The following is a 25,780-nucleotide window of genomic DNA, read 5'->3' as shown; positions in this document are numbered from 1 at the left end:
TTACATATAAAAATATGTAAGTAAATATATATAGACATGCACACACACACAAACTTCATGGCCTATGAACAGAAAATTAAAATTCAGCCTTGATGTTATACACATAACTCCAGGCCAAGCTAAGAGAATGGCTTGAAAAGCACATACATACCTACAGTGAACCACGATTGGTCCAGCATGGGCAGGATTCAATGTTTTGACTTTTTTCAGGAATTTCAGCATCCCAATAGGTGTGAAAGGCACCCCGAAATCAGGCCAGCTGGTGAAGTGAAGCTGTGTAACGAGCCTCGGAGCTTTACAACCGTCATGAAGCTGTGGGGAACACACAGACTCGGAGTTTGACGTTTCATTTTTCATGCAAAGATTTATAAACAAACTTCTGTGCTTATTTATGACTTTAATTCCTGCAACACTTAGAGCCAGACTCAAGGATTAGAAGTTTACAGTATATGTAAAATATAAACACAGAGTAAAATTACCACATATTATTAAATTGCATCTTTGCAGTGAAAACTGGAATAATTCCAGGAAAGGACTGCAAAGAGTAAGACTCACAATTTATGTTAATAATGGATCAAATCTTAAGTCCTTTTCCGCTTATACAATCCTCAGAACACTTCCTTTAGCAGCCTCAGATAACAGTCACAAAATTCAGTCTAAACATTCCGGATCTGAATCGCTGTGAGATGCCAAATGAGAGATTTTGCCATATCACGTATGAAAAAACGTAAGAAGAGCTGCACCTCTGATGGCCAACTATTGACAGGTTCATGGCCTGACCTGCTCTTCAAGAAGAAAAGAGAAGATGCTACAGAAGCAACGACAGCAGAGCTCAGCATCGCGTCACCTGCATTCACTAACCACAACCTGTCCTGAAGGTCAGGAAGCGTTTCTGTCTCACAAGCTTTCAGGCTGTTGGCCAGGGTCAAGGCCGCTGCTTTCCAACTGTGGAAAGCCAGTTCATAGAATCATGGACTGGTTTGGGCTGGAAGGGACCTTAAAGATCATCCCGTCCCATCCCCCTGCAGGGCCACCTTCCACCAGCCCAGGTTGCCCAAAGCCCCGTCCAACCTGGCCTTGAACCCTTCCAGGGAGGGGGCAGCCACAGCTTCTCTGGGCAGCCTGTGCCAGGGCCTCACCCCCCTCACAGGGAAGAATTTCTGCCTTACATCTCATCTAAATCTCCCCTCTGTCAGTTTAAACCCGTGACCCCTTGTCCTATCCCCACACCCCTGATCCAGAGTCCCTCCCCCCTTTCCCGCAGCCCCTTTCAGCCCTGGGGGGCCGCTCTAAGGTCTCCCCGGAGCCTTCTCTCCTCCAGCTGATCCCCCCAACTCTCTCAGCCTGTCCTCACAGGGGGGGCTCCAGCCCCCCCAGCATCTCCGTGGCCTCTGGCCCTGGTCGAGCAGGTCTATGCTCAGTTGGTCAGGAGGTCACTTGGTTTTGTAAGGTTGCCTTGTCTCCACCAAAGCATAACCAAACCCGACAAACACCTACTCAGCAGAGATGAGCAACTGAGAGGCAGCCAGGCCCATTGATAAACTTTCCAGCCCTTCTATTTTACCCACAGTACGTACATCTCTGTACTGTTCCTTCTCTCCCATTCTCCTTTCTGAGCACATTTCCTCTGAACATTTTTATCAGGGATGCCTTATCAGCAATCGCTGCTCCACAGCAAAGTGATCTCCATGCTAAATCAGCAGAGACTGCTGCACAGCTCAGAATCTGTAACTGATGCTGAATGAACCCAGCCATCTTTTGAGGGGCTCTGAGCTCTCCATGTAGTTCTACACAGCTGCATGTGGTTTATCACCTCTCACCAGCCCATGTTTCTTCAGTTTTCAATCTGAATTGGACCGTCATTGTGATACAAACACAGCAGCCCTCCCTCTGGGGGCTGAGGATCTCTGGCAGTTTGCTCCTCTACCAGGCTACACGCTGTGGACCAGAGCAGAGTCATCCCCTCCACCTCTGCTGTGATCTAAAGCTTTAACTTGTGCCTCAGACCAAGGATACAACAGCAATCAGGCTGCAATGCTGGCTGACACCGGCCAACTCATATCCACACATTACTCCAACTAAACAGATCCAAATTCACTCATTTATTTATCTATGTAGTTTGTCCCCAACGCTTCTCCTGTGCTCCCTCCCTGACAGTCACAAGGAATGACTCTGGGGTCCTTGGCTACAGATGAGAAGAAACGGAGCAGAACCTCTCACAACCCCTTAAACTGCTGCAGATGCTACATGTGCTGCCCCGCAGAGCTTGCCTCCCTGCCTGGGAGAGCTGCCACACCTTTCTCCAGTGGAAAATATGCTTAACTAATTTCATGATTTTCTTTTAAGCAAATATTTGACATTGTAACAACTGGCTTTAAAAATTAAGACCCCCAACAAGAGATTTATTGTCACCTACCGACTGAACGCAGAACTTGCGGATGGTGTAGTCCACCAGAACGATGGAATCTTCCACTGACACGCGGATATTTCCATAAGTCCAGCACCCCTGGTCAGGCCAATACTGGTAACATTTTTCCTGTACAAATACACAGTGAGTTTTGTAACACTGAGTCCGCTTTCACTGTTGGTCACGCATAAAACACTGAAATTAAATTTGAGAATAGTGTCCATAAGCATGCATATGAGCAGGCAGAGTTTCTCATCTGGCACAACACAGCTTTCACACTTCGCTAGTGCTACTGGTGCTTCAGTTTGTGCAGAGAAGGTGAGAACAGCTTTGAAGTTGTTTTTTAACCTAGCCAGACCTAAACAGTTTTTGCTTCAGGGTTTTTTTTTTTTGGGTTGGTGTTTGTTGTGTTGTTTTTTGGGGTTTTTTTGTTAGGAGGTGCCTAACTGGGGGGACTGGGATGTCCTGACTCTTGATTTTTAAGCTTTAGGTGTAGTCAGTGAGAAACACGAGGCAGTCCTCGTTTGGAGTCATCTGGAACATCCTGACTGAACAGTGCTGGCTTCTCACATTGGGAACGGGCTTTTCTTACAGACTTAGGGACTGCCTTTGCTGTTTGAGCTTCATCAAGCAACGCTACACTTGAGGTAAAACACAGCCAAAGCACCCCTGTGAAGAGGCAGACAAGGATTGCCCGTCCTCTGAACCATCGCGAGTCGACGGGACCACAATCACCTCTTCATTATTGTACAAAAATGCACAAAATGGCTACAAAGGCCAACTCTCCCGCAGCGATACGGCCCATCATGTCACACAACTGGGTCCTCACCTCCTTTGCAAGGCCAACTACTGCTGCTTGCCCCGTATTTCCCCACTGGCAGGAGAGGTCACCTTGGAGGGCCAGAAAAGCCCAGCTCTGTGGCACGGGGTGGCTTCTGCCTTCTCCCTCTCCTCACTCCCCAAGGAAACGAGCCTTTTTTTTTTTTCTCAGGCACAAGTTTTTGAGGACTTTATAGACATTTCAAATAACAATGCAGCATGCTCAGTGTGGCAAACTGTCCCCCAGGGGAAAAGAAAATAATTGAAAAGTATCTTTTAAGTTTCTGATGGTACACTTCCTTAATGTTTTCACTTAGTTTCTCAGGCCTGTGAAGCAGGAATGGAATTAAATGTTTCATGCTTGTCCTGTACGTCTCAGCATTCAGTCAGTGAATGTAGAAAATCTCACACAACCGGAGGAGTGAGACACATCCGAGGAGGAATGGGGGGAAAGGAAGGAAAAGCATCACTCTCACAAAGCAGCAGCTTTGGTTTTTAGCTGTTCTGTGCGTGTGCCAAAAAGAATTTTGAAACCCAATACTCACAAAAATTAATAGAGTTTTTATCTTCATTTCTAACCAAACCCACCACAAGTGCAGCCTCACGCTGCGATAAAAACAGGCATGAGTATTTGCCTTTGGCTACGGGCTATGCAGGGCCAAAGTAGCTGTCAGTATTTTTTCCTTGGGAACAACTTATATAAATTTGTATTTTGGAAATGAAAACTACATTTATGAGCAGAAACTCAGAGGCACTAACAGGGACAGGAGAAGGAAGTGGTCAGAGAGGCGACTGGCCAGCTGCTGAGCTGCTTTTGGAGCATGCTCTCGTAGAGACATCCCAGAGCAAACTGACAGCTCTTTACCTCTTTTCTTTCTTTCAGGTTGGTTAACATGACGATGACGGCCGACTTCTGCTCCCATATCATCCTCCAGAAATCATTAACTGTTTCTTGCTTCGGTCCTGCAGCCAGAATACAGCTCTGCTCAAGAGGGGTGATGGAGCCCAGCGTATTGCAGCCCACAGACCACCCCCGGCCTCTGCCTGCCCACCCAGATCTGTGTTTACACCGACTGCTCAGGTTTTGAACACACCACCTACTTCTTAAAAAAAAATAAACAAATCGTATTTTCTTTTACACAACCATACGAACTCAAATCTACATCTCTAGCAGGTATCTGAGATTGTGGTGATCAAGTTCCCCAAATTTGTGACTAAATACAGTGTAAGAATTCCTACGAAAATGCTGATTTCTGTATCCAGATCATTTAGATGGACTGTATTATCAGAAGACATCGATTTTCAAACACCCGATAAGTAGATGAAAAAAAGGGAAAAAAAAAAAAAAAAGGTCAAGCAGGGGTGGAGGGGGGAAGATGAGCCTCTGAGCCTCTTTGCTCAGAGCAGTATCTGCAGGTCTGAAGGCAGTGGGTTACCTCAAGCTCACTTTAAATCTGTTTCAACTGTAGCCTCTAAATCCCACCTCACATTTGGCCACCATCTGCAGCTGAAAACAACCTTTAAAACACATCTAAAATGAAATACGTTCGGCCATAAGATGTACAGATAGAGAAATAAGAGTAAATTACCTTGTGCTGCTATAAATTTATTCTTTTCTTTATAACCCTATGGAAATAAATATCATAGCAGTTAAAAGATCAAATGCCAACGTATGTTAAGCAGAGAAATGCTTATTTAATAAAGTTTGCAGTTTGGCCAACAGTGGACAACTGTCAACTTACATCTATATAGGATGCATTGATGTAGTCTGAAGGTGAGACTCCATCGATTTGGGTCAGAATCACTCTGGAATGATCATCTGGAAGAAAACACATTATGAGCATTTTGCACGTTAATCGATCTGTAGTATGTTATTTCCTTGCAAGCAGGAAGCCAGGCTAAGCACACACTTCCCAAAGCAGCACTCTCCTGTGCTGTCTTTCGTCCTCATCAAGAAACTTTCTCCACTAACATCTTGCCTTGCTCCCACACCCGGAGGTCACCAGGTCTTCTAGAACACTGGAAGCCCAAAATTCTCCATATTTGCTTGTCCCCAGCTAACCCGAGGTCCTAAAATACCCACCTGACCTAGCGTGATTTGGTAGAGCCCCATGAGAGCTAAAGCTTTACAGCACAGCACCTGAGAACCCCGACAGAAAACCCTACCAGGAGAAGACCGAGACTCAAGACTTGCCACAGCGCAGAGAGGTTTTGCACACACAACATACAAAGGACATCTGTGACCAGGGAAATTGTATTCCTTGAATATTTTCAGCAAATGAACACTACTAGCAGCTTGCTCAGTGCCAGAGTTCATTGTCTGATTTAAAAGAAAAGGTAATGTCTTACATGGCAGGATGTTAGGATATCTGTTTTTCTCCCTGTTTTCTTCCTTATTTGCCATTTCAAATGTTCCCTGCACATATCCAGGTGTTAATGACTAAAAAAAAAAAAAAAAAGATACAGAAGTCAATGCGTTACAAAACAACTAACTCTTGACTGCACGTGGCTTCGGGAAAATCTGCATTTATACATGTCGCCTTGCATCCAACAGAATTGAATATTTTATTTTTTTTTTCACAACAACTTTCATTACTCTATAACAGGAAACCACAGAAAACAAGTTCAGCAGTTTTGGAAAAATAAGTAATTTTTCCACCAGAGATCGCAGTTATTTAGAAAATTGTGAAACTCTGAGCTGCTGCTTTAAGCTGCCATCTGCCGTGGTGATTCACAGCGCCGTGACCCAGCCGCGCGGATGCACCGCTCCCTCGAGCTCGGCTCCGACAGCTACTTTTAGCAGTAACAGTTGGTTCAATAGCATAAATAGAGTCTGATTGTTAATAGCTCACTGCTAAGAACATTAAATATCAAACATCTTGCCGAGATCCACAGGTGAGGGCCCAACTCTGAGAAAGGGAGGAGGAAAAAAATAAAATCGCAATTCTTTCGTGCTCAAAGTCGCTGTAGGAGCACAAGTCCAATTCCGCAAGTAATCAGCAAGATCTGAGACTGCAGATAAATTTAGTCAGGCTTAAAAAAAAAAACCCAAAACAGTTGTGCAGAGCAATCAAATGAAAGGAAGAAACGGAGAGGAAGAGGGTGAAGATGAAAACAAGGAGGTGCCTGAGGTGGAGCCCCTCCACCCTCACGGCGGAAGCTGCTGAGATGCCACCACTGGGGCTGAGCTCAGGAGCCCGGGACAGGGGGGAGTTTCATCAAGAGACCCGGCCTGAGGCTCCTGCCTTTAGCTGCTCCCTCACTGCAAACAGCGTAAACGAGAACCGAGTTTCATCATGTTTCTTGTCTCAAACTCCTAAAAAATAAGTATTAGCGCGCTGGATCCCACCAAGGTAAAATCCCAGCGGTTTGGGAACACACAACCACATTCTACCTCCCACAGCCCAGCCTGAATCATGTAGGGGAAGGGGAAAAAAATGGTAAGTGATGGTACGGCTTAAAGCAACTGTCCCAGCTTGCCCGGCAGAGAGCAGGGCTTGGAATTTCCCCTTAAAAGCAGCAATCTGTGTTGTCAGGGTGACATAGGATAAAAGAGGGGGTGCAGGGACAACTTCAACACCACCACAGAGGAAACAGCAATGTGCATTTGTGGGTTTGGGTGTTGGGTTTGGTTGGGTTTTTTTTCTTTATATGTATCACTTAAACTGGTGAATGTAAGTAAAAAGAAAGGAGAGAAGGTTAAAAAAGAGCTGAAAAAGCAAGCTGCTTTTAGAAAACTGCTTAATTCCTTATTTGAACGAAGCCCATGTTTTTGCTAATTAAAATACATTTACAATTTAGAAAACACAGAAACTTAATTTATGTTTTGCTTAAAAAGAAATAATTAGTGCTTCAAACATGATTTCTTTGAACTTCAAAAGTCAGGCAATAATTTCCCAATAAAGAGTCACGTAAGTTCTGCATCTTCATGTGAAAAAAAAGCATGAAAAGTCATTATCTCTGGCAAAATAACCTCTCCACTCCCTGCGCCACGCTCCTGCGGGGCCCTGACATCACCCCAGAAAGCTCCTGACGTCGCGCTGCGCGGCCGGAGCCGGCGTTGAACCCCGGCGCGAGGACACGGCCCGTGTCGCTGCTCCCATCTGCAGAGGGAGGGTGTGATTCATCGAGGATGCACTTCACCACGTCCTCTCCATCACCCCACGAATCACGAGGAGCCGATGAGTCCTGGTGGTGTTGGGTCATCCGCTGCCAGCGCAGTCGGATCTGCTCCCACTTCGCAGGAATCCTAAAATTCATCTGAAGCTTCCCAGGGGCCCCATCTACCCCAGCACTGATGCATTTTCTCCTTTTTTTTTTTTTTTTTTTTTTTCTTTTCTTCACTAAATGAGCCAAAGGGACATCTTAAGACAAAATGAAAATTTCAGAAGCAAATTCTTACAGGAAGATTTTCAGACACTAATCTGAAAAATCAAGGCAATGAGCTAGCCCTCACGAATTTCAAACATCCAGCTCATAGTGCATTACAGATGAGAAGTAGAGGTAAGGGCCCATATTCTGTAAGGGTTTTTTCCTGTGGAAAAAAAATGCACTTCCTCGTGCCTTGTGGTCACAAAGGAATCAAATAATAAAATAATGAAGCAACTGAGAGTAGGAGCCGCTGCTATTTTGGTTAGAGCAAGGGTAATTTTTAGAGCAAGGGTAATTTAGGCTTTAAGGATAAAATCACAAGTATTGAAGAACACCATTAGGCACAGATGTCTGTGCTGAAGGGTCTTGATTCCTCAGCCCCCTTCCTTCCAGTGCTGCAATAACAGACTTCAGTTTGTCAGCTTCCCTGGTTTATGCTACAATATCGCTCACGCTCATTTTCAACTGTCTTTCACCCTCTCTTCCCCGCCCAGGCTTGAGCAAACAGCTCAGATACCCACACAAGCAGCCACAGGAGACACAGTGGGATAAAAAAACCCCAACCAAATAAAAAAGCCAACCCACACAGAGCATCAAGAGGACTTTCTGTGCCATCACCCCCCGCGTCACTGCCCAGACTGCTCATTTATGGGGATCAGACCCCAGTTTTCAGACTCAGCACTTGTGTGCAGACAAAGTCACACACGCACAGCGTGGTGCAGAAAATGATCCAAGCAAAGCAAGTTTTAAAAATAAAAATAGCGGCTTGGTTTGCTCCTAACCGTAGAACAAATTAGTCAGGAGAGTCAAAATCCAAAAAGCGCACATCTTGCCAAATTAGTTTTCACATTCATTTTGTTGACTTTGATAAATATCTCCACAATGCTCACTCTCTGATAAGGCAAAGAAATTCTGTGTTTTAAATATATCAAACAAATTGCAGATATAAATATGCCACCAATTAAGAAGGTAATCTAACAGACTGTCTAATCAATGTGTGCATCAGCTTTGACAACTCTGTATTTGACATTTAAGCTACTGCTCTGAGCAAGTTGCTTCTGCTGTTAAGGGAAGTGAAAAGAAATAATAAAAGTATGGAAAAGGCCCCCAAATGCAGACGTGAGAGAACAGACTCATCACGCCGGGCTTCTCCATAGAAACCAGCTTTGCAGCAGCTTGCCACAGACTCCAGTTAAGACTCATCTACACAACCACACGTGCCTGAAGCTCAGCTCATGGGCAGAAAATAGAATCTCCTTTCTGACCAGGCAAGGCTTCAAAGAAAAACCCTTAAAGTTGAGATACTTCATAGAAATGTATGTGCTAGGGCACAGGGTGCTGCAAATAGGGAAGAGATGGGATAATAACAAAGAGCAAAAGGTCAAATAACCAAAAAAAAAAAAAAAAGTCAAACCTCAATAGGGCAATGTTAGAGGAGAGGACACTGTGGCCTTTAAGTACTTCCCGTAGAGATGAGAGACTCAGACTCTGAAAAAACCCTCCACCACCACCAAGAAAATCAATGCTAAAGAGATTTAGTTTCAATTTTCCTCTCCTCCAGCTTTCAGACAAGCACTAAAGACCTTCTTTAAATGTTAGCAAGTGTCAGGCAGTTTATATATTACCGATTTGTCATCACTGTGTCATAATGCAGTTTAACTTTTCAGATTTTGTCCAGAGACAGGGTTACCACGCGTGACAGGGCACTTACCAGCACACTCACACCAGTGCTGAGGCTCTGAGATACCAGCATCACGCGCCAAACTCTTCTAAAAGAATCGTTAACATTTGCAGATGTTTTGATTTGCCCGCCACTTTTCCCCAGGCAGCCATTCACTCCACATGTGAGAACTTACATTAAACTCCTCTCGGAAGAGCTTCCCTTCATCCGCTGAGCGCACCCGTATTTCCTCTTCAAGATTTTCCACTGGAATAGGGAAATACTTCTTTGGGCCCGAGGGAGACCTACTGAGCAGCATGACCCGTTGCTGTTCTGTCAGCACAAGGGAAGAACGTGTTAAAGGCATGTCCAGAGCAACAGATAACAAGCTATTTCCAACTACAAATTAATTTTTCTGCTGGAAGATGACAAACCATACTTCTCAACATGACACTTCAATCAGTGATAAACCAGAGGCCAAGTAGCTCCTTTAAGAAGATAATAAATTCAAGTAGAACCACAATTGGTAAAATTAATCGTTTCTGTATTTACAGCAGAATGAAATGTGACCAAGTTTTATTTAGAAAAGGAGAAGGTTCCTTCTGCTGATGAAGAGTGTTACATCCCAGAGCTGCTCTACCACAGGGCAGGGACAGCTTTTAGTATCTACCACTGAAAAGACATGCTAGATTATTTCACTTGTAAGGGGGGGGGGGGGGGGGGGGGGGGTGGGAAGAACAAGAAACCAACCAAAAAAACTCAAACGACTTTGTCAGAGGACAGAAACTCTGGGCTGAGACGAGCTGTGGCTCTCAGCTGCCCCAGCCCAGCATCAGCCCAGCCCCAGCACACAGTTGTTCCACGGCAGCAGGGTTTGGTACGGGGATTGCTGCAGGCACTGCTTGTTACCTGGACCTCAGCTCGTGCAGGGAAATAATAAAGGCTCACGTAGGGCAATAAAGGCTTTCATCAGGAAATGAAGCCCCAGGAAACCTTTGTGGCCCCTTGGGAGCACAACTGGCCACTTAGAAATTGAAACGAGCCTCCCCACGGGCAGCTGGAAGAAGTGGGGGGGATTAAGCTCACCGTTGGCGAAGACAAGTTTTATTTACAACCCAAGGCAAACAGAAAGGCCGACCACTTCCCTGCACGCTGAGCACGAGGGGGGCATTTCCACTTGCACATGAAACCTGGCTGGCGGTGGCACTAACCAGTCATCGCCCGAGGCCACCGGGCCACCGCGGGGATCTCCAAGCCGCGCTCGCCCCACGGGGTTCCTGTGCACAAGCACAGACCCAACAGGAAGCAGACGGGTATATTTAGAGGTTTGACTTTCTATCCGACTGCTACCATGTTTATTAACCCGCTCTTCAGTTCATACGCAGCGGTGCGGAACCGGCACAGAGACGTAATTCTTTATATCATCAAGTTTTTCTCTTTGTTATGGCTCAAATAGTTTGTAAGCAAGAAGCGAGTGGCCCCCTCCACACTTCCTAGATCCGCAGAGTAACCCACCCGAAGGGCTCCCCGTGAACAGATACGAACCCAGCACACTGAAAAAGCCACAGGAAAGCATTTTCAACCCCTAAGAGTGTTTTATTTTAGTGGCACTGCCTTACATCACTGCCCTATCTCATCCCCTTGCTTGTTTCTCTCCACGTTCAGGAACCAGCCGGTAAATTCACAGAGAGTTATGGACTGTTTTTTCCCACTTTTAAGAAGAAATACTGCAATTCTTTCTCTAAATACAAAGATCACAGGGCCAGGAACCTGGATCTCAGCTGGCATCCTAATAAAACATATATAAAGAGAACAAGAAACATTCACAAAGAAACCTCTGCTGTATTGCAACATAAAGTGAAAATGATTTAAAACCAACAAGGGAAAGTTAAGATTATATATACACATGCTTAATACGGACCTCCATTTTTTTTCAACCTATTTTCTCTTTAATAATGATCCTATAATTTATGTTATAAATAAAAAGGAAACATAAATGAACAATTGAATTCTTAATTAGCAAACAAGTGTGCACGTACACAAACAAAACTCACACAGAGAAGGAAAGCAAATCTCTCCATACCTTGTTCTTCTAAGATCCCATTTGGCATCTTTTTGTCCCCGGAGTTCACAACAGCTTTCCTATGTCTTCTGAACCTGAAATACACACACCACATTCATCTGAGTAACTACTTGGAAAGGCAACAAGCATTTTCCCAAACCTGTTTTACCAACCACATAATTCTGGAGAAACTCTTTCTGTTCATCTTGACAGCGAGAGCCACCACCGCCGCGGCAGCCTCCTCTGCGCTGTGATGGAGGCTCCCGCCTCACCATAAATACGCATTTCATTTCCTTGTTAGATCATATCGAAACAAGACTGAGCTAGTTCTGTCTGCAGAGCTCCACGCAGACCTACCTGAAAAAATAGCCAGCCAACAGAATGAAGATGATGAAGACCAGGAGCAGAATCAGCATTGAAGTCAGTAGGTCCTTGTGTAAATTGTTCTCCTCTGTGGAGTCTGTGGATTGAACACAGAAAACATGAAGCATTATAGACACGGATTGTCTAATCTGGTAGAGAAACTGTGCTTGGTGTATCAAAAATCTGTGGTTCTCTGCAATAATCTACTTGTACTTACTAAAAGCATCACAAATTATTTAATATAGGCAAAGCTGTAAGTTAATTTTTTTTTTTTTTTTTTTTTTTTTTATACCCCCCTTCAGAACTACCTGCTGCTGAGAATATCAAGGATATTTTTGGGGGATGATTAGTTAAGAACAGAATTTACTTGTAGTCAGAGTAAGTTTAATGGGCACAAGGTATTCAGCCACATTTGAAGCCCATTCAAAAGGTTTGCTGCAGTACCCTTATGCGCATGAGCTATTTCTCAGCCAGAAAGAAACGACCCAAGAATGCCACCCTTTGTATGGATTTTATTGACTCCAGAGACACAACATGCGTTTTAAACACTGAACAGTCCAAACCACTGCTGCTGGCTGTGCTAGGCTGTAAAGCACATGCTGAGCGTGATGGAGGGGCAGGGCAGGAGGGGACAGCGCAGACTGCAGCGTCTTCTCCTGCTTATTTTATATATCTCTATATCATACATTTCTATATCATATAGATATTATATAAGAACAAGTAGGAATGATGAGGCTTTTAACTCAGAATGGAGATTAAACAAATATATCTGTTATATCTAGTATAAATTGAGAGACTCCTCCTTCTGCTAATAGCGTTTTTATGCATGTGACTTCACATTTCCGTTTCATTATGCTTCTCTAACCTTTTAAAATTCTACTGAACAATTCAATATTTAACACATTAAAACCATTAAAAACCCAACATGTTTTATTTAAGAAAGCAAAACTCTCAGCCTTAGCTTTCAGCAAGCAAAATACAACCCTACTACCCATTTTTCTTTCCAACTAGATGAATAAATCCAAGTTATTCTCCTAACACCTCTTGCACTCACACTCCTCTAAAGTCTTTTTGCTTACTTGCAGCAAAGGTTTTTTGAAGAGATCTTGTCACCAGCCTCGACATAAAAGATCATGAAAGCACAAGATTACAGTAAATATCTAGGAGTACACAGCACCTACAATATTATAGAAAAGAGCACATATGGATAAACCAACTGTCCAGAATTGCTGCAAAACCATTTGAGTGTTGGTTTGTATCTTGTGAGCGGCTGGAAGCTCTCTGGATGCTGAAACAGGGTATTAGGGCACAGAAAAACCTCCTTTAGAGGCATATGTGGAAAGAAGGAGGAAAGAAGGTATCTCAAGTCAACAAAATAATACAAAGCAAGGGAAGGCAATAAAATGCATAAAACTCGACATTTAAGTGGTATATAAAGATAAAAGTGACAGGCACGACAAAACAGTAATCAGAAACCATCACTTGACAGGGTTTCAAACAATCACAGTTGGAAGGAGTGTCTGGATGAACGTGCATCACCAGAAACGGTTTAACAACTTCTGAGCAGTATTTAGCGACACCGCGCTCTGCACAGAAACCAAGGTCTGACAAACAGACAAACAGACCCCTGGTTTTGCCCCCCACAGGCAAAAAGGAACCACTTTAGCCCACTTTTGAAGTTTAAAAATTTCAGACTCAGTATCTCAGAATCCTCCAGGATGTAGGGGTTTTGTGTTAGTTCTCCTCACTGGCTCTGTGTCAAGACCCATGACACAAGGGGGGAAAAACAAGTTTGAGTCACGAGGGAATGAAAATTTCCCTCAGTTCATTGCACAATATAAAATCACCCGTCTCTTCCCTTCAGAAGAATGGATGTACCTCACACATTTCTGGGGTGTCTTTGGAAAACTCTGATTCCCAGACAAACACAAAAAGCCTCAATCCAACTCGGGGGGAGAGAAGTTCAACCTCCTTCCAGACCACTGTCTACATTTCGTTAGTTAAGGACAGAGCAGCCCTGCAACGGCCGGTGCAACTCTCTGCATTGAGATCTCACCTCTCCTCCTACCATGCCACAAGGAAATTAGGTCAAAACCCACAAACAGTCCCTTCTTCCTTGTACACGGTCACATTTTTCAAAGCCTTGCAGTGGCACACCACTGGCTTCATCTCTGCAGAGCCTGCGTGTAAGGCACAGTGTGGTTTTAAACAGTTTCATTTATTACCTGGATTTTCTTCAATATCTGCACCGGTAGTTTTATAAATGTAGCCCAAAAATTCTAACAGAAAGTTAAAACTAGGCTTAGGTCATTGTAGACTCAAAGGCTGAACCATCTTTGGGCAACACAACTGTCTACATATTAAGTGGGATTTTAAGGGGAGACTGAAAGGCAGACCTGAAATATTTTTTAATTAGTGCTGCTTCAAAAATTAACAACTGAAACATATGAGTGAATGCACGCAGAAGAGGCAGATGTCCTCTAAAGCAGATCTCTACTGCAGCCACTGCCAGGGAAAATTTTCCACTGCTTCAACACAAAGAGAGCTGTGGTCCAAAACCACAGGGCTTTCTGTTTGCAGCCACACAAAAAAGATCATCCCAAGGGTATTTTTTTCAGAAATACAATGAAATAGTGACTTCCATCTTGACAAGAGAGGAGGATTATTGCCCGGAGGATGGTGGCAACCCCTCGTGCTTCCCCTGCCACCCACCGAGGCTGACTCATGGGGTTCTTTCCCAGCTTCATTCCCTGAGCTGCTGGCCCAGCGCTCTGAACGGCTCTTTCTGGAAATGTATCACCATTTCCTTCAGGGTTATGATGTTCCCACTTTCCATATGTGTTAAAAACAAAGCCACCCACAAGAAAAAAGGGAACTAACAGCAGTGCATGCACATCAGGAACTGCCCTGTGAACCGCTCCCCACAATCTCTCCGTCTCTGATTTTCTTCATCGCAGCATTGGTTCCTGTGCAGGTAGGAGAACAACAGTAAAATGGCCCATGAATAAAAGTGCAGTTAAACCACTTTTTTCTCCCTCCACAAAAGCAAGCAAACAAGGCAAGGTGCGAGGGTTGCCCTTGATAGAAAGTCAGGTACCTGAAATTATTCAGGTGATTGTCAGGTAAGTTATTATTTATCCAAGCACACAAGAAATCCCTCAACAAGCTCTATTTATTCACAGGTCTGAAATTCTTTTCAGAAAATAGATAACTGAACCCTCTGCCTCTCTAAAACTAAAACTAAACTGCTCTTCGTGGATTGCTGTCCAACCACGACCCTCCCCCTGACCGTTCCCAACTCCCCCAGATCCCTCAGCGCTGGCTCAGCCCGACTCTTCAACCCCTCCAGGGATCCCGGGGACTCCCCCCTGCCCTGGGCAGCCCATTCCAACGCCCAACAGCCCCTTCTGCACAGAAATCCTTCCTCAGAGCCAGCCTGACCCTGCCCTGGGCAGCTTGAGGCCATTCCCTCGGGGCCTGGCGCTGGGGCCTTGGCTCCAGAGACTCATCCCCCCTCTCTGCCCCCTCCTGGCAGGGAGTTGCAGAGGGCCAGGAGGTCTCCCCTCAGCCTCCTCTGCTCCAGACTGAACCCCCCCAGTTCCCCCAGCCGCTCCCCAGCAGACCTGTGCTCCAGACCCTGCCCCAGCTCCGTTGCCCTTCTCTGGCCACGCTCGAGTCATTCAATGGCCTTTTTGGGGTGAGGGGCCCAAAACTGAACCCAGGAATCGAGGGGCGGCCTCACCAGTGCCGAGCCCAGGGCTCAGATCCCTTCCCTGTCCCTGCTGGCCACGCCAGTGCTGACACAAGCCAGGATGCCATTGGCCTTCTTGGCCCCCTGGGTAAAAATAAGCTATTTAGTTTTTGTTGTTATTGTAAAGACTTCTGCGACTTCCGTTTGCTGAACTCTCTGTTCAGATTTAACAGTTACTGTTTTATTATAATTAAGCCTCGTGCACATCACTGTGTGCTTTCTCTACGCTGAAAGTCTACAACTCAATAAAAAAGGAACTCTCCTCCTCTCTGTGTTTCCATCTAGCCACCCCGCCTCCTTGCTGTCCAGATGAACTTGTGCTGCAGTGGCTGAGCAGAAGCCCCAAGCCAACGGGGATACCACCAAGTCCAGACTAAGCCCTCTCTCGCTATTTTTGGAAGGGAAAACCCCAACCCTGCAGAGAACCACAGTGCTTCACCATGCTTTGGCCGCAGAGAGGAAGCAGATACCCAGCTGATAACCCGGAGATGCGTTTGGTATATCTGAAAAGCAAACCCAAATTAAAAAAATAAATAAATAAAGGAAGGGCAAAAGACAGGTAGGGAAGACAAACCAGTGTCCACAGCCTGCAGTACACAAGAAGGCAAGCAGCAGCAAAGGCAAGAATTGTGCCATTGAAGAGCCAAATGCTGCACAGCCAGACCTGTCACAGCCTCGCCTTGCCACCACAAATTTGCATTGGAAGAGACCTTTAAATGTCATCTATCCCAACCCCCAATCCAAAAGCATCTGTTTCTGAAGTTCTGCTTTTCAAACTACTTCTTGAAATTGTCTACCAGCATAGTATCCCTTTGGCTTTTAAACACTAAGTAAAATGAGCCAGCCTCCTTCTCCAAAACTCAATTTTCTGTTAATGCCTCATTTTCTACAAGAAAGCAGCACCCCGAGTCTAGTGTGAAAGTCCCCAGCTCTGGCTATCCTATAGGAATTCTTCCTATACATTGCTTCAGCTGTCTTCAAAGACACCCACTAACTTCTTGAAAGTTTAAACCAGCAAGCAAGAGGGCATCAAACGCTGCACCGTTTGCTGCCTTTTAACCTCCCACTCATCTGATAAATTTGTTACTTCTGCATGTTCGTACATCAGTAGTGGAAAGAAATGGTAAAGATGGGCATGAAACCCACGAAACATTCATCCAGTAAACACTAAAGAAATGGAAACATTTGGAAAGGTCTTAAAAGCTTTACTGCTGCAACTCCCAGACTCCTTTCAGATTTAAACTCCATAACAATTAAAACTACAAGAGGAAGTAATCCTGACTAAGAATACTGGATAACTAATTAATATTTGAGTAACAGGGAATTATTTTAATGCTATGGACAACATCATGTATAAATAGTCTGTCACACATATTTGATAGCATAAAGTTTTATCTACTTGAAATACACATTTATTTATGCAAAACCAAATAAATAAATACTGGTTTATATTTATTTAATACAGCTGAATAGTCTGAGTAAATGGCAGTGCAATTTCTCCAGTAAACGGCAGTACAATAAACCCCAGAATATTCTGATTTTATGCAAGGGAAATTTCATGGTACCCTTGTAAGAAGCAAAATGGCAGCAGTGTTGAAAAATTGAGCCATACAGGCTAGGTATCTATGTTTAAAGTAAGAATAAACCCAACATTTTAATTCAACAAATGTTTTAAAGAGCAAGTCAGCTAAAATAATGACATGCAATAAAACATAACTATTCCTTTCAGAATCAAAAGCATCTTATTCATCAACTTAGCATGCAGAAGGAAAGCTGGATGTTTTTTAGTATTCTTCAGTTCTTTCCATATTCTTTTAAACGGAGTTTTCTTGGTACTTCAATCAAAAAATCTTTAATTTTGCATTAAAAAATATTGTGTTAGTTCAATAGCTATAAAATGTATCAGATAATGCTATTATCTTGGAACTTTCTACACCGTAGTATGTTTTCAGTGTGCATGTATTTGGCTATCAGACAAAACTCTTTGCTTTTCACTGCAAAATAATGAAAGCTTTGATATTCGGGGAAAAAAGCTGTATTGTACAGCTAAACTGTCTCTAGATCGTATCACTGAAATTTAGACTTAATTAAAACATGGATGATAAGATTACTCTTATCCGTATTATCATACTTAAATTCAAGATAATGTGGAATTAAGCTTTCAAGATGAACAGCATCTATGGAGAAACTCCCTTTATACTGATTCTGTTAAAATTCTGGGAAGTGATACAACAAACGTGTTACTTCTCTTTCCCAATTCCCATATTCTTACACACTCAGACCAATATTAGTAACTTGTTCTTCTATTGTTCCAAGGGCCAAACAAGAAGTAAGGCACTGACAGCTCCTTGACCCTCTTTCAGCAGAGCAGTTTATTATCAATTTTATACTTAGCTAATTTTTTATTTATATTAGCAATGTATTTCTTTTGAAAGCCTCAAGCAAACACCAAGACAGTCATTACTCATGGCAGAGCCCCTGACCCTCCACCTCTGCTGTGTGTTAGTGCCCGGGCAGAGCAGGGCTCGGCTGTACCTCTGCTGTTCTCCAGCCTCAGATTTTGATGGAAGCAAGTGCCTAACACCTAAATTACTACATCTAAGGACCAAAAAATCGAAGTGGCCATCAGCCATGCCTGGCATTTGATTTGTGCTTGGCTCTTCTTCCACACGGGTGTAAGGGTCACAAGCAGATTAAAACCAAACCAATCACCCAAACCACAAAAACACCCTCCTATCAGACCGGGGGTCAACAACAGTTGTCTGAAAACTGACCAAGATTTCACCACACTGTTTATATGGAACATCATCAGCTTTATTTCCCTTTGACCAAGCCCACGAAGCAGCTACCCCTTCAGAAATCCCCCTCTGACATGAGCATATTGTTCATGAGCAGGAACAGCACACCACTGCCTGACCACCAGCACAGGGATTTCAAAGACATCCAGCTAGAATTACAAAGGATAAGGACAACGTGCAAGTAAAATATATCATCCCATCACAGAACAGAACAGTAGCATCGGTACCTTAAATAAAAACAACCCAACAAATCCTTATTTGACTTGAATGAGCCCCTCTCCAGGACTGTAATGTCTTAGGACATACTTGTAGGAGGGCTTGAAGCAGGAGGAATAAATTTCAGAAATAGAAATGAGGATGAATAAAAGATGCTGTGGTGGACTGGTGAGTAGAAGACTGCTCTCAGGTCTTTAAAAAGGGCTTTTATATTTTCCACCTGACCTAATCTTACACAGGACACCTGTGCTATTATCCATCTCCTCAAGTCTTGCTTTAGACAGCTTGTATCACTAGAAAACACAGAACACATATATAGACCGTAGTTCCTCGTGATGTTTAAATGTGCACATCCTGTTGTCTAACTGATATTTTATATTATCTGCATCCAGGTCCCATCACATTGGAGGATCTGCAGTGACACTCCTGGGCCATGGAGAGCTTGCAGCCCAGGCAGGAGGAGACACCCCGTGCCTCCCCACATCTCCCGAAGCTATCCTGTGCATTTCCCGTACGTGGGAAAGAGAAAGTTAAAGAGTACAACACCAGTCATATGGAGATCCAAGTACAGAGGTCATGGGTAAGATTAGAAGCACATTAGCGGGGTCAAAGTCCTGGGAAAACAGCCAGGACTCCGTCACCAGCGGGACCTCAGTAAGACCCTTTCCACACCCGCTCCCATCCCCACAAATGAAGTGATGCCCTTACTTGTTGTTGGTGGTGGTTTGGGCAATTCAGTTCCATTGGGTGGTAAAGCTTGTGCAAACAGAAAACTAACACAGAGCAGCAGGAGCAAGCAGGAATGTTCCATCCTGGACCTAAAAGAAAATGAAAGCAAAAAATAAATGCTCAGGTCAAATTACTATTATGTTTTTTTCTCACATCAGAACAAAGTGAAAAGAAAAAGCAATGTTTACTTTAGATGAGGAAAGTTTTAAAACTTGTTTTATACTCTCCCACTGCCTTATCACTTAATTTTCAGTTCTGATGCAGAAGGAAAAGAAAAAACACCCGTTGTGCACACTAAGAATTCATTGAGAATGTTTTAAATCCAAGAACAGGGAGATAACGCTCAGCATCATTCAAAGACAACGACTCAAATTGGGCCAGAAAATCTCCTTTACATCAGTAAAACACAGCAGCTGAGGACACCGAGGCAAGGAGTCTGGAAGTCACTTCCATAAATAAGAAGAAAACTCATGAGGACCAGCAGCTGGAATCGAGAGAATGAAAACAAATCTTGAGAATAAATGCAAACCCCACGTATTTTTGGTGGTTCCTGCCATAACTGCATGCATTATACCTTCTGCAAGGAGCAGCAGGAGGAGCGTGGGCTGCAGGGAGGGGAGAGCAGCCTAAAACCCCAGCGTGGCCAGACCCTGTCTCAGGGGTCCGAGGGACTTTCCTCCGTAAGACCAATACCATGGGGTAACTCTGACACACCATTTGGCATCACCGATGCCTGGAGACCAAAACAAAGAGGAAAAGCTTTTACGACCAGGCAGACCAGTAACAACCATGAGGTTTAAAGTACCTGTAAGAAGCACTTTTCAGAGCTTCCTTACCCCACCTTGATTTGCTACAGCCATATGTATGTACGGACATACGGTGCTTTGCAGATACGTCCCTTTGGAGAACACGTCTGCGAGCTATAAAGCATTTCACCAAAGCCTTCCAAACACACAGAATTTCAGAAAATCATTTCCAGTGTAGAGAAGGTTAGAGAAAAGGTGTGATGAGAACGTGCTGCTACTCTGAAGACTGTAGAGAAATTCAGGGAAATTAATGTCTATAAATGAGCTGGTCTAGAAATATTCTAGTCCCTCTAAATCAAGGTTTATGTGGAAAAAAATAGATGTTATTAATTTAATCTACATTTATCCAGTCTCTAATAAACATATTAATTATAAAAGGCTGCCATCTCAGCCATTAGCCAGTCTTGCTTGATTTGAAAAGATTTTCTTTGGCGTTCCACACAAACATTACTTTCTGTATTTCGCAAATGGCAGAACACATCCAGATGGTGGCTCTACATCCATTGCTAAAATGATAACCATTGTAATACTGCACAACAAAGCTCCCGATGTTTAAATATTATATATTTAATATTACAGTTTGCACAGGATATTATATAGTGCTGCCTAACAACAGACAGAAAAAAAAAAAATCATCCACGAACTTGGCAGTTTAGCATAACCATTAGAAAAATCTACTATTAGAATAACCATTAGAAAATCCTTCCTTTCAATGTAAAATGGGATAATTTACCAGAAATTATCTCTGGATAATCTTGATTGTATAAAAAACTCCTCTAACAACAACTTTCACACCACCTTTTCGCCACTTTCACATGCATTACTCGGCAGTGAACCTTATTCCCAGCCTCTCTGCTATACCTAGGACTAAATTCAAACTCAGCACACAGCCGGTACTCTTTAAAAAAGAGAAACAGACCTCAAAATTAATTCTCTCATGCTTTGAAGGGATGTTGGCAGTAGCAAGGCTCAGCTGAGGGCACCTCAAACTGCAGCTGCCTTAAGGAGCACACAGACCCTTAAAGGGTGGGCGTCAAATAATCTCATCTGATGTTACACTTCATTATTTGTCTTTCTCAAGGCTCTGTTCGATAGAGAGCAGCCCTTCTGCCTGCTGAAAGCACTTCGAGCACACTCTGTTTACCACAGTAACCCCTTCCAGAAGGGATTGCAGGATGCTTGCTATCCATTGCTCCTAAAATGCTACTTTAAATTCTTCCAAGTGTTCTGAGAATATAGGAGTGAGAAAAAAATAAACATGAAAGTTAAAAGACAAAATATATTTTCTGAGGAAAAAAGAAAAGGTATAAAATTTGTTTTTACACAGCAGCACACGCTTAACAGAATTTCTTCTTGCTTCTCTTGAAGCTCAGTGGATCTAGCTGATTTTTTTCTCTAACGTAATGAGTGAAAAAATAATAATAAAAAGTACTATTACCATCAAACTTTATTTTTTAATTTTTTTTTTTTTCTTTCCCCATCCAGCTTCCTACTGACAGATTTACTCATTCAATTCCTTCTGCTACTCTTTATAATTTAAGCAGACTTGATGTCTTACCCTAACAGGCTCAGCCAACAGCCAGGTTACCCCTGAACTAGCCGTTCTTAGGATTAGACAACTAATTATGCAGAATAGCTTATCACAAAACATGTCGGTGGTCCCATCACACGCAGACCTGGTCTGACAACTGCAACCCAGCTTTGACAGCAGGACATCCACCCTTTTTACTCCAAAACACTCCAGCTTCGAGAAATCTCTTTAGCCAGGTGTAACTGGATAAAATCAAACCCATTTATAGTTCTGTATGATAGTCACCATGGTGAGGGACCATACTGCTATCAATTATATGAAGTTTTATACCTAGGCTACTTGGGCTGAGTTAAACAAATATATTTCCTCAGTCTTTTCCATCTATTGTAAGAGTTGAGTAAGGAGTTAGCATTTTGATGTTGCAGGAAAAAAAACAAGGCTGTGTCTAACAAAAAAAAAAAAAAAAAAAATTAAGACAATCACCTGCTCTAGAAACCTGCAAGTCATTGTGAATTTTTCTGTTCAGCAAAACAAACATCCCCAGTGGAATTTGGTGTTAACTTTGGAAGCAATCCATATTATAAAAACCTGGTAAGGTGACACTGTATTTAGCATTACATACATAACCCTTCAAAATTTTAAATTTAGAATTATAAGCAATAGCGTGCTGGAAGCTCAGAACACACAGCAGCAGTTTACAGAAACTGAAGGGACGGAAAAGGAAGGAAGAGGATTTGGAAATCTGAAATAAAGCCAGAATAACCCTGGAATCAATAGGGAAAGGACTGGCGTTGCCAGGAATGAGGTGCTGAATGCTGCACTTGACTGATTTCAGAGCTTTACACCCTCGGCAAAGGCTGCTCAGATCCACTGGCCTTTCGGGTAATCGATCCTGGCAGTTACAGCGAGCTGCTTCGCTGAGTGATTTTACAGAACAGCATCGAGTTTGCTGGCTCAGAGTTAAAATACATCCAGCTCTTTAAGAAAAACAGAATAATTGAACTTGCTGGCAGGTTTCTGAGAGACTAGAAAGTGTAAGGAACATAATTTCTCACAAAATTACTGTTATGAGGGTTTTACAGATACAAAACCCACGCCAGACATCTTGTATCTGTTTCTCTTGAATGTACTCAAGTACAACTTGAGTGTACAGTTGATGCCCCACAATTTATCAGAAATAAACACAGCTATAAAGATTATGCCAATTCTGGGATCTCATTTTTGCCCGAAGCACTTTGCATTTCTGCTTGCTAAAGAAAGAAGGATTAAAATTTACAGGAAATTTGGGTGCCGCAGCACAGAGGCAGACGCAAGAGACTGAGCTTGGCACGACCGAGCACTATGTGCAACCAAGTAGTAAGTACTCCTCTTCAGACTGGGCTGGATGGGGAGGTGAGCAAGTTGCAATAGCATAAAACACTGTAAGCTTTATTGTATATGTATATTTATGTATTTCACATACAGGACCACAACGATATCATTTTTGAACCAAAAAACCCTATCATCATAGACACAGCAGCATTTGCCATCCTCAAGAAGGTACAATGTCATGGCACAGTCTGTTAAAAAAAACAAAAAACAAAAAACAAAAAAACCCAAAAAACAACAACTCCTCTCCAGAGAGGACAGGCAGGTAGAAGAGCACTGCTGAAAGAGAAAGGACAACCGTGTACTACAAAAGAAACCTCTTGTTGATAAAATCAGAAAGGACAAGACCCAGGTAAAAGGCACACACTGTCATTATTACACGGCTTTGCTGTAAGGCAACTGCTGCCCCGCCTGGAGAAAGAAATAGGAACTGCTTTCATAACCGTATGGGGACACAATGCATTTTTATCTACTTACATCCTCCAGCCTTTATTTCCTGGATTTGCGTGGGTAAATGGCCCAGGCACTTAAGCTTTAACTCCAAGGACTTGTACTTTTTGTAGAGTGAAGGATTCTTAGCTATTTCTGATTATCTGAAGCCTTAAAAAGGTGCCAGAGATTCCTGTTACAACCACAGTTCTAAGAGTCTGCATTGTTCTAGAAAAATGCTTCTATGTCCAACAGGGAACTTGATACCACCACCACAACGACAACAAAAAGACTGTAGAATCGCACAGCTAACTCAAATCCTGCCAAGGAGGCAAAGCACTGGAAATCTCAAAGCAATCCAGGAAGGACCAGCTCAGAAGTCCGGGGAGCATGTGAAGCCCCCATACAGCTCCTCCCAGCACAGGGATCGCTGCCACCGCTCCTCGCACGGCCCAAAGACATGCCCCGGGGGATGGCCCAGCTCCCCAAAACATGAGAAAACAGCATTATTTTGAAGGATTACCGGATTAGTACACATGCTTAATTTCTATTTTCGCTGCAGAACTGAATCCTCATCTGACCTGACCATTTAAGAATAAAATCTGGGGTTTAAGAAAATATGCTAATAAAACCTTAGTCATGCTGCATGGTGTTGCTACAGCCGTGTGACTTTTGCCTGATGCACAAGCTCCTTCAGAGCAGGTGAAATAGATACCCATTCCCCGCATCCTCCTGGAATAACACAGCGAAACATCCCAGCTAATAAAGAGGATGGTGGAGAGGCTGATGGGGTTTGGATTTTTTTTCCTCTCGGGCTTTAGTATCATGCAGCTCAGGTCATGCCCCAGATTTTTAGTGCTAAGAAAGTAATATTCGAAAGGATAAGCACCATCAATTCAGAAAATATAATTAAAAATGAGAGACGTGAAAGCATTCTCACTGTAGGCTGATTAATCTGTTGGCTCCTGGGATGTTGGCCACACCAAGAGCAAGCGCCTACCCAAAAAGGTTGATAGTTTAAAAAAAAAACCACAATACTTTGAAAGTGGAATAGGGGAAAACCATCCTCTCTCCTTCATCTTCTCCTTTTGCCCTTCCTGCTTTTCACCCATAAACCCCCAAACGCTGTTGGTCCTGCTCTAGAGTCTGAAGCCCCAGTGACTGTTTTCTCCTGCTGGCTGGGGGGCTGCCAGACCTGGAGCGGCATCGCCCTGCCCGGGATCCCTGGGCACCAGGAGCAGGTCCTGCCCCCAGCCAGCCTGACTGCAGCTACTTTCTTTTTCCTGAAGCCTTGACATTCCCACCGCACCTCTGCCGTCCCACCTGAGCTCAGCACCAAGTTATAGTTTAACTGGAATAGCTCTCACATGACTCCATTTTTGGTTAGAGCTTTATTGCACCATGACATCATAAAACAGGTCAGAAAGCATTGCTGCAGCATTTCAAAGAAAATTATTCACTTAAACTATGCTTTTACAAAATAACTAGAAAAGCAAACGCTCTTATCCATTCTAAAGAAACAGGGGGAAAGTGAGAACTTGCATGAAGATGAATTCAACTCGTGTGGCTTCAGGACAGATGAATATGGGGTGGAGGGTAGCGCTGAGTCCCAGCAGACCCCCCGAGTAAAGGCCAAGCTCTCCTCTGCCATCCCCACCCTGGGCAGTCAGCATCAAAGCCTGGAGAGCCGCAGGACCTCAGGCTTCATTTTAGAAAAAATGAATATATCAGGCATCTTTTCCCTTTCATTTTTTTGAATCCCTGCAATTCTGCCTCAGAGACTTAGGATGGCCTAAAATCCAGAAAACGAAAAAGGACTGAGGTATTTGATGAGCTGTTCACACGTGCGTTCAGCGCAGCCTAGCAAACAGCAAGAAACTCGGGCAGGGACCTCTCTGCTTGGGAAACGTTCCTCAAAATTCAGCCGTGTGGTCTGCTGCACGGCCAGTCCGAAAACACCTCGTGATGGAAAGTGACATTTTATCATAAAAAAATCTGTTTTTCATGGGACTGTCTACAGCACACTCACTGTTGGGGTTTTTGTACATGTAAATACAAGCTTTGTTTCTGACTTCTTCAGGAATAGCAAGAGAATTTAAGGGATAAATATCTAATAGATAAAATCATGTATAACTTAATGTAAATGCTCACAAAATTCTATCAGACAATAACAATTCCTCATGGATTCTATACAAACACTTGCCATAAAGATCATGGAAAGGAGATGGAAATAATTAGATTGAAAAAATCCGAATTAGAATAATCACTTACACGTAAGAGATTGAGTGAGGCAAAGTACCAATTAACTGAATAAAATGAATTCCCATTTAGAATAATCAAGCTCGATAGACTGTCTTACTTGCTTAGTCACTTGGTCTCTAATTCAGGTAGACAAACTAGTGCATTTGCTTTCACTTTCACGTAGGAGGTCAGCGTGTGCAGCACAGAGTATGTGCGTGACAAAAAGTTA

At 43.4% G+C, this 25,780-nt stretch overlaps 1 protein-coding gene across 6 annotated transcripts in view; it reads right to left on the bottom strand.

The window, feature by feature from the left end:
• Positions 1 to 25,780, bottom strand: part of PTPRE (protein tyrosine phosphatase receptor type E) — a 110,553-nt gene that overhangs the window by 20,288 nt on the left and 64,485 nt on the right. For 4 of the 6 annotated variants that reach the window (XM_074907957.1, XM_074907953.1, XM_074907954.1 and 1 more), the window contains 10 exons: positions 19,156 to 19,265; positions 11,677 to 11,779; positions 11,341 to 11,414; positions 9,454 to 9,590; positions 5,576 to 5,666; positions 4,969 to 5,045; positions 4,816 to 4,852; positions 4,092 to 4,189; positions 2,417 to 2,536; positions 152 to 312 (listed from right to left, as the gene is read on the bottom strand). In XM_074907957.1, coding sequence (XP_074764058.1) covers positions 152 to 312; positions 2,417 to 2,536; positions 4,092 to 4,189; positions 4,816 to 4,852; positions 4,969 to 5,045; positions 5,576 to 5,666; positions 9,454 to 9,590; positions 11,341 to 11,414; positions 11,677 to 11,779; positions 19,156 to 19,265 — 1,008 coding nt within the window. Of the gene's footprint in view, positions 1 to 151; positions 313 to 2,416; positions 2,537 to 4,091; positions 4,190 to 4,815; positions 4,853 to 4,968; positions 5,046 to 5,575; positions 5,667 to 9,453; positions 9,591 to 11,340; positions 11,415 to 11,492; positions 11,552 to 11,676; positions 11,780 to 19,155; positions 19,266 to 23,358; positions 23,383 to 25,780 lie in introns of those variants that run through there. The other 2 variants (XM_074907952.1, XM_074907956.1) reach the window with 2 other exon arrangements.

The sequence above is a fragment of the Athene noctua genome, chromosome 5, assembly GCF_965140245.1.
Source record: "Athene noctua chromosome 5, bAthNoc1.hap1.1, whole genome shotgun sequence".
Classification (NCBI taxonomy): Eukaryota; Metazoa; Chordata; class Aves; order Strigiformes; family Strigidae; genus Athene; species Athene noctua.
The sequence above is the reverse complement of the archived record's forward strand: the minus strand, read 5'-3'. Positions and strand labels throughout refer to the sequence as shown.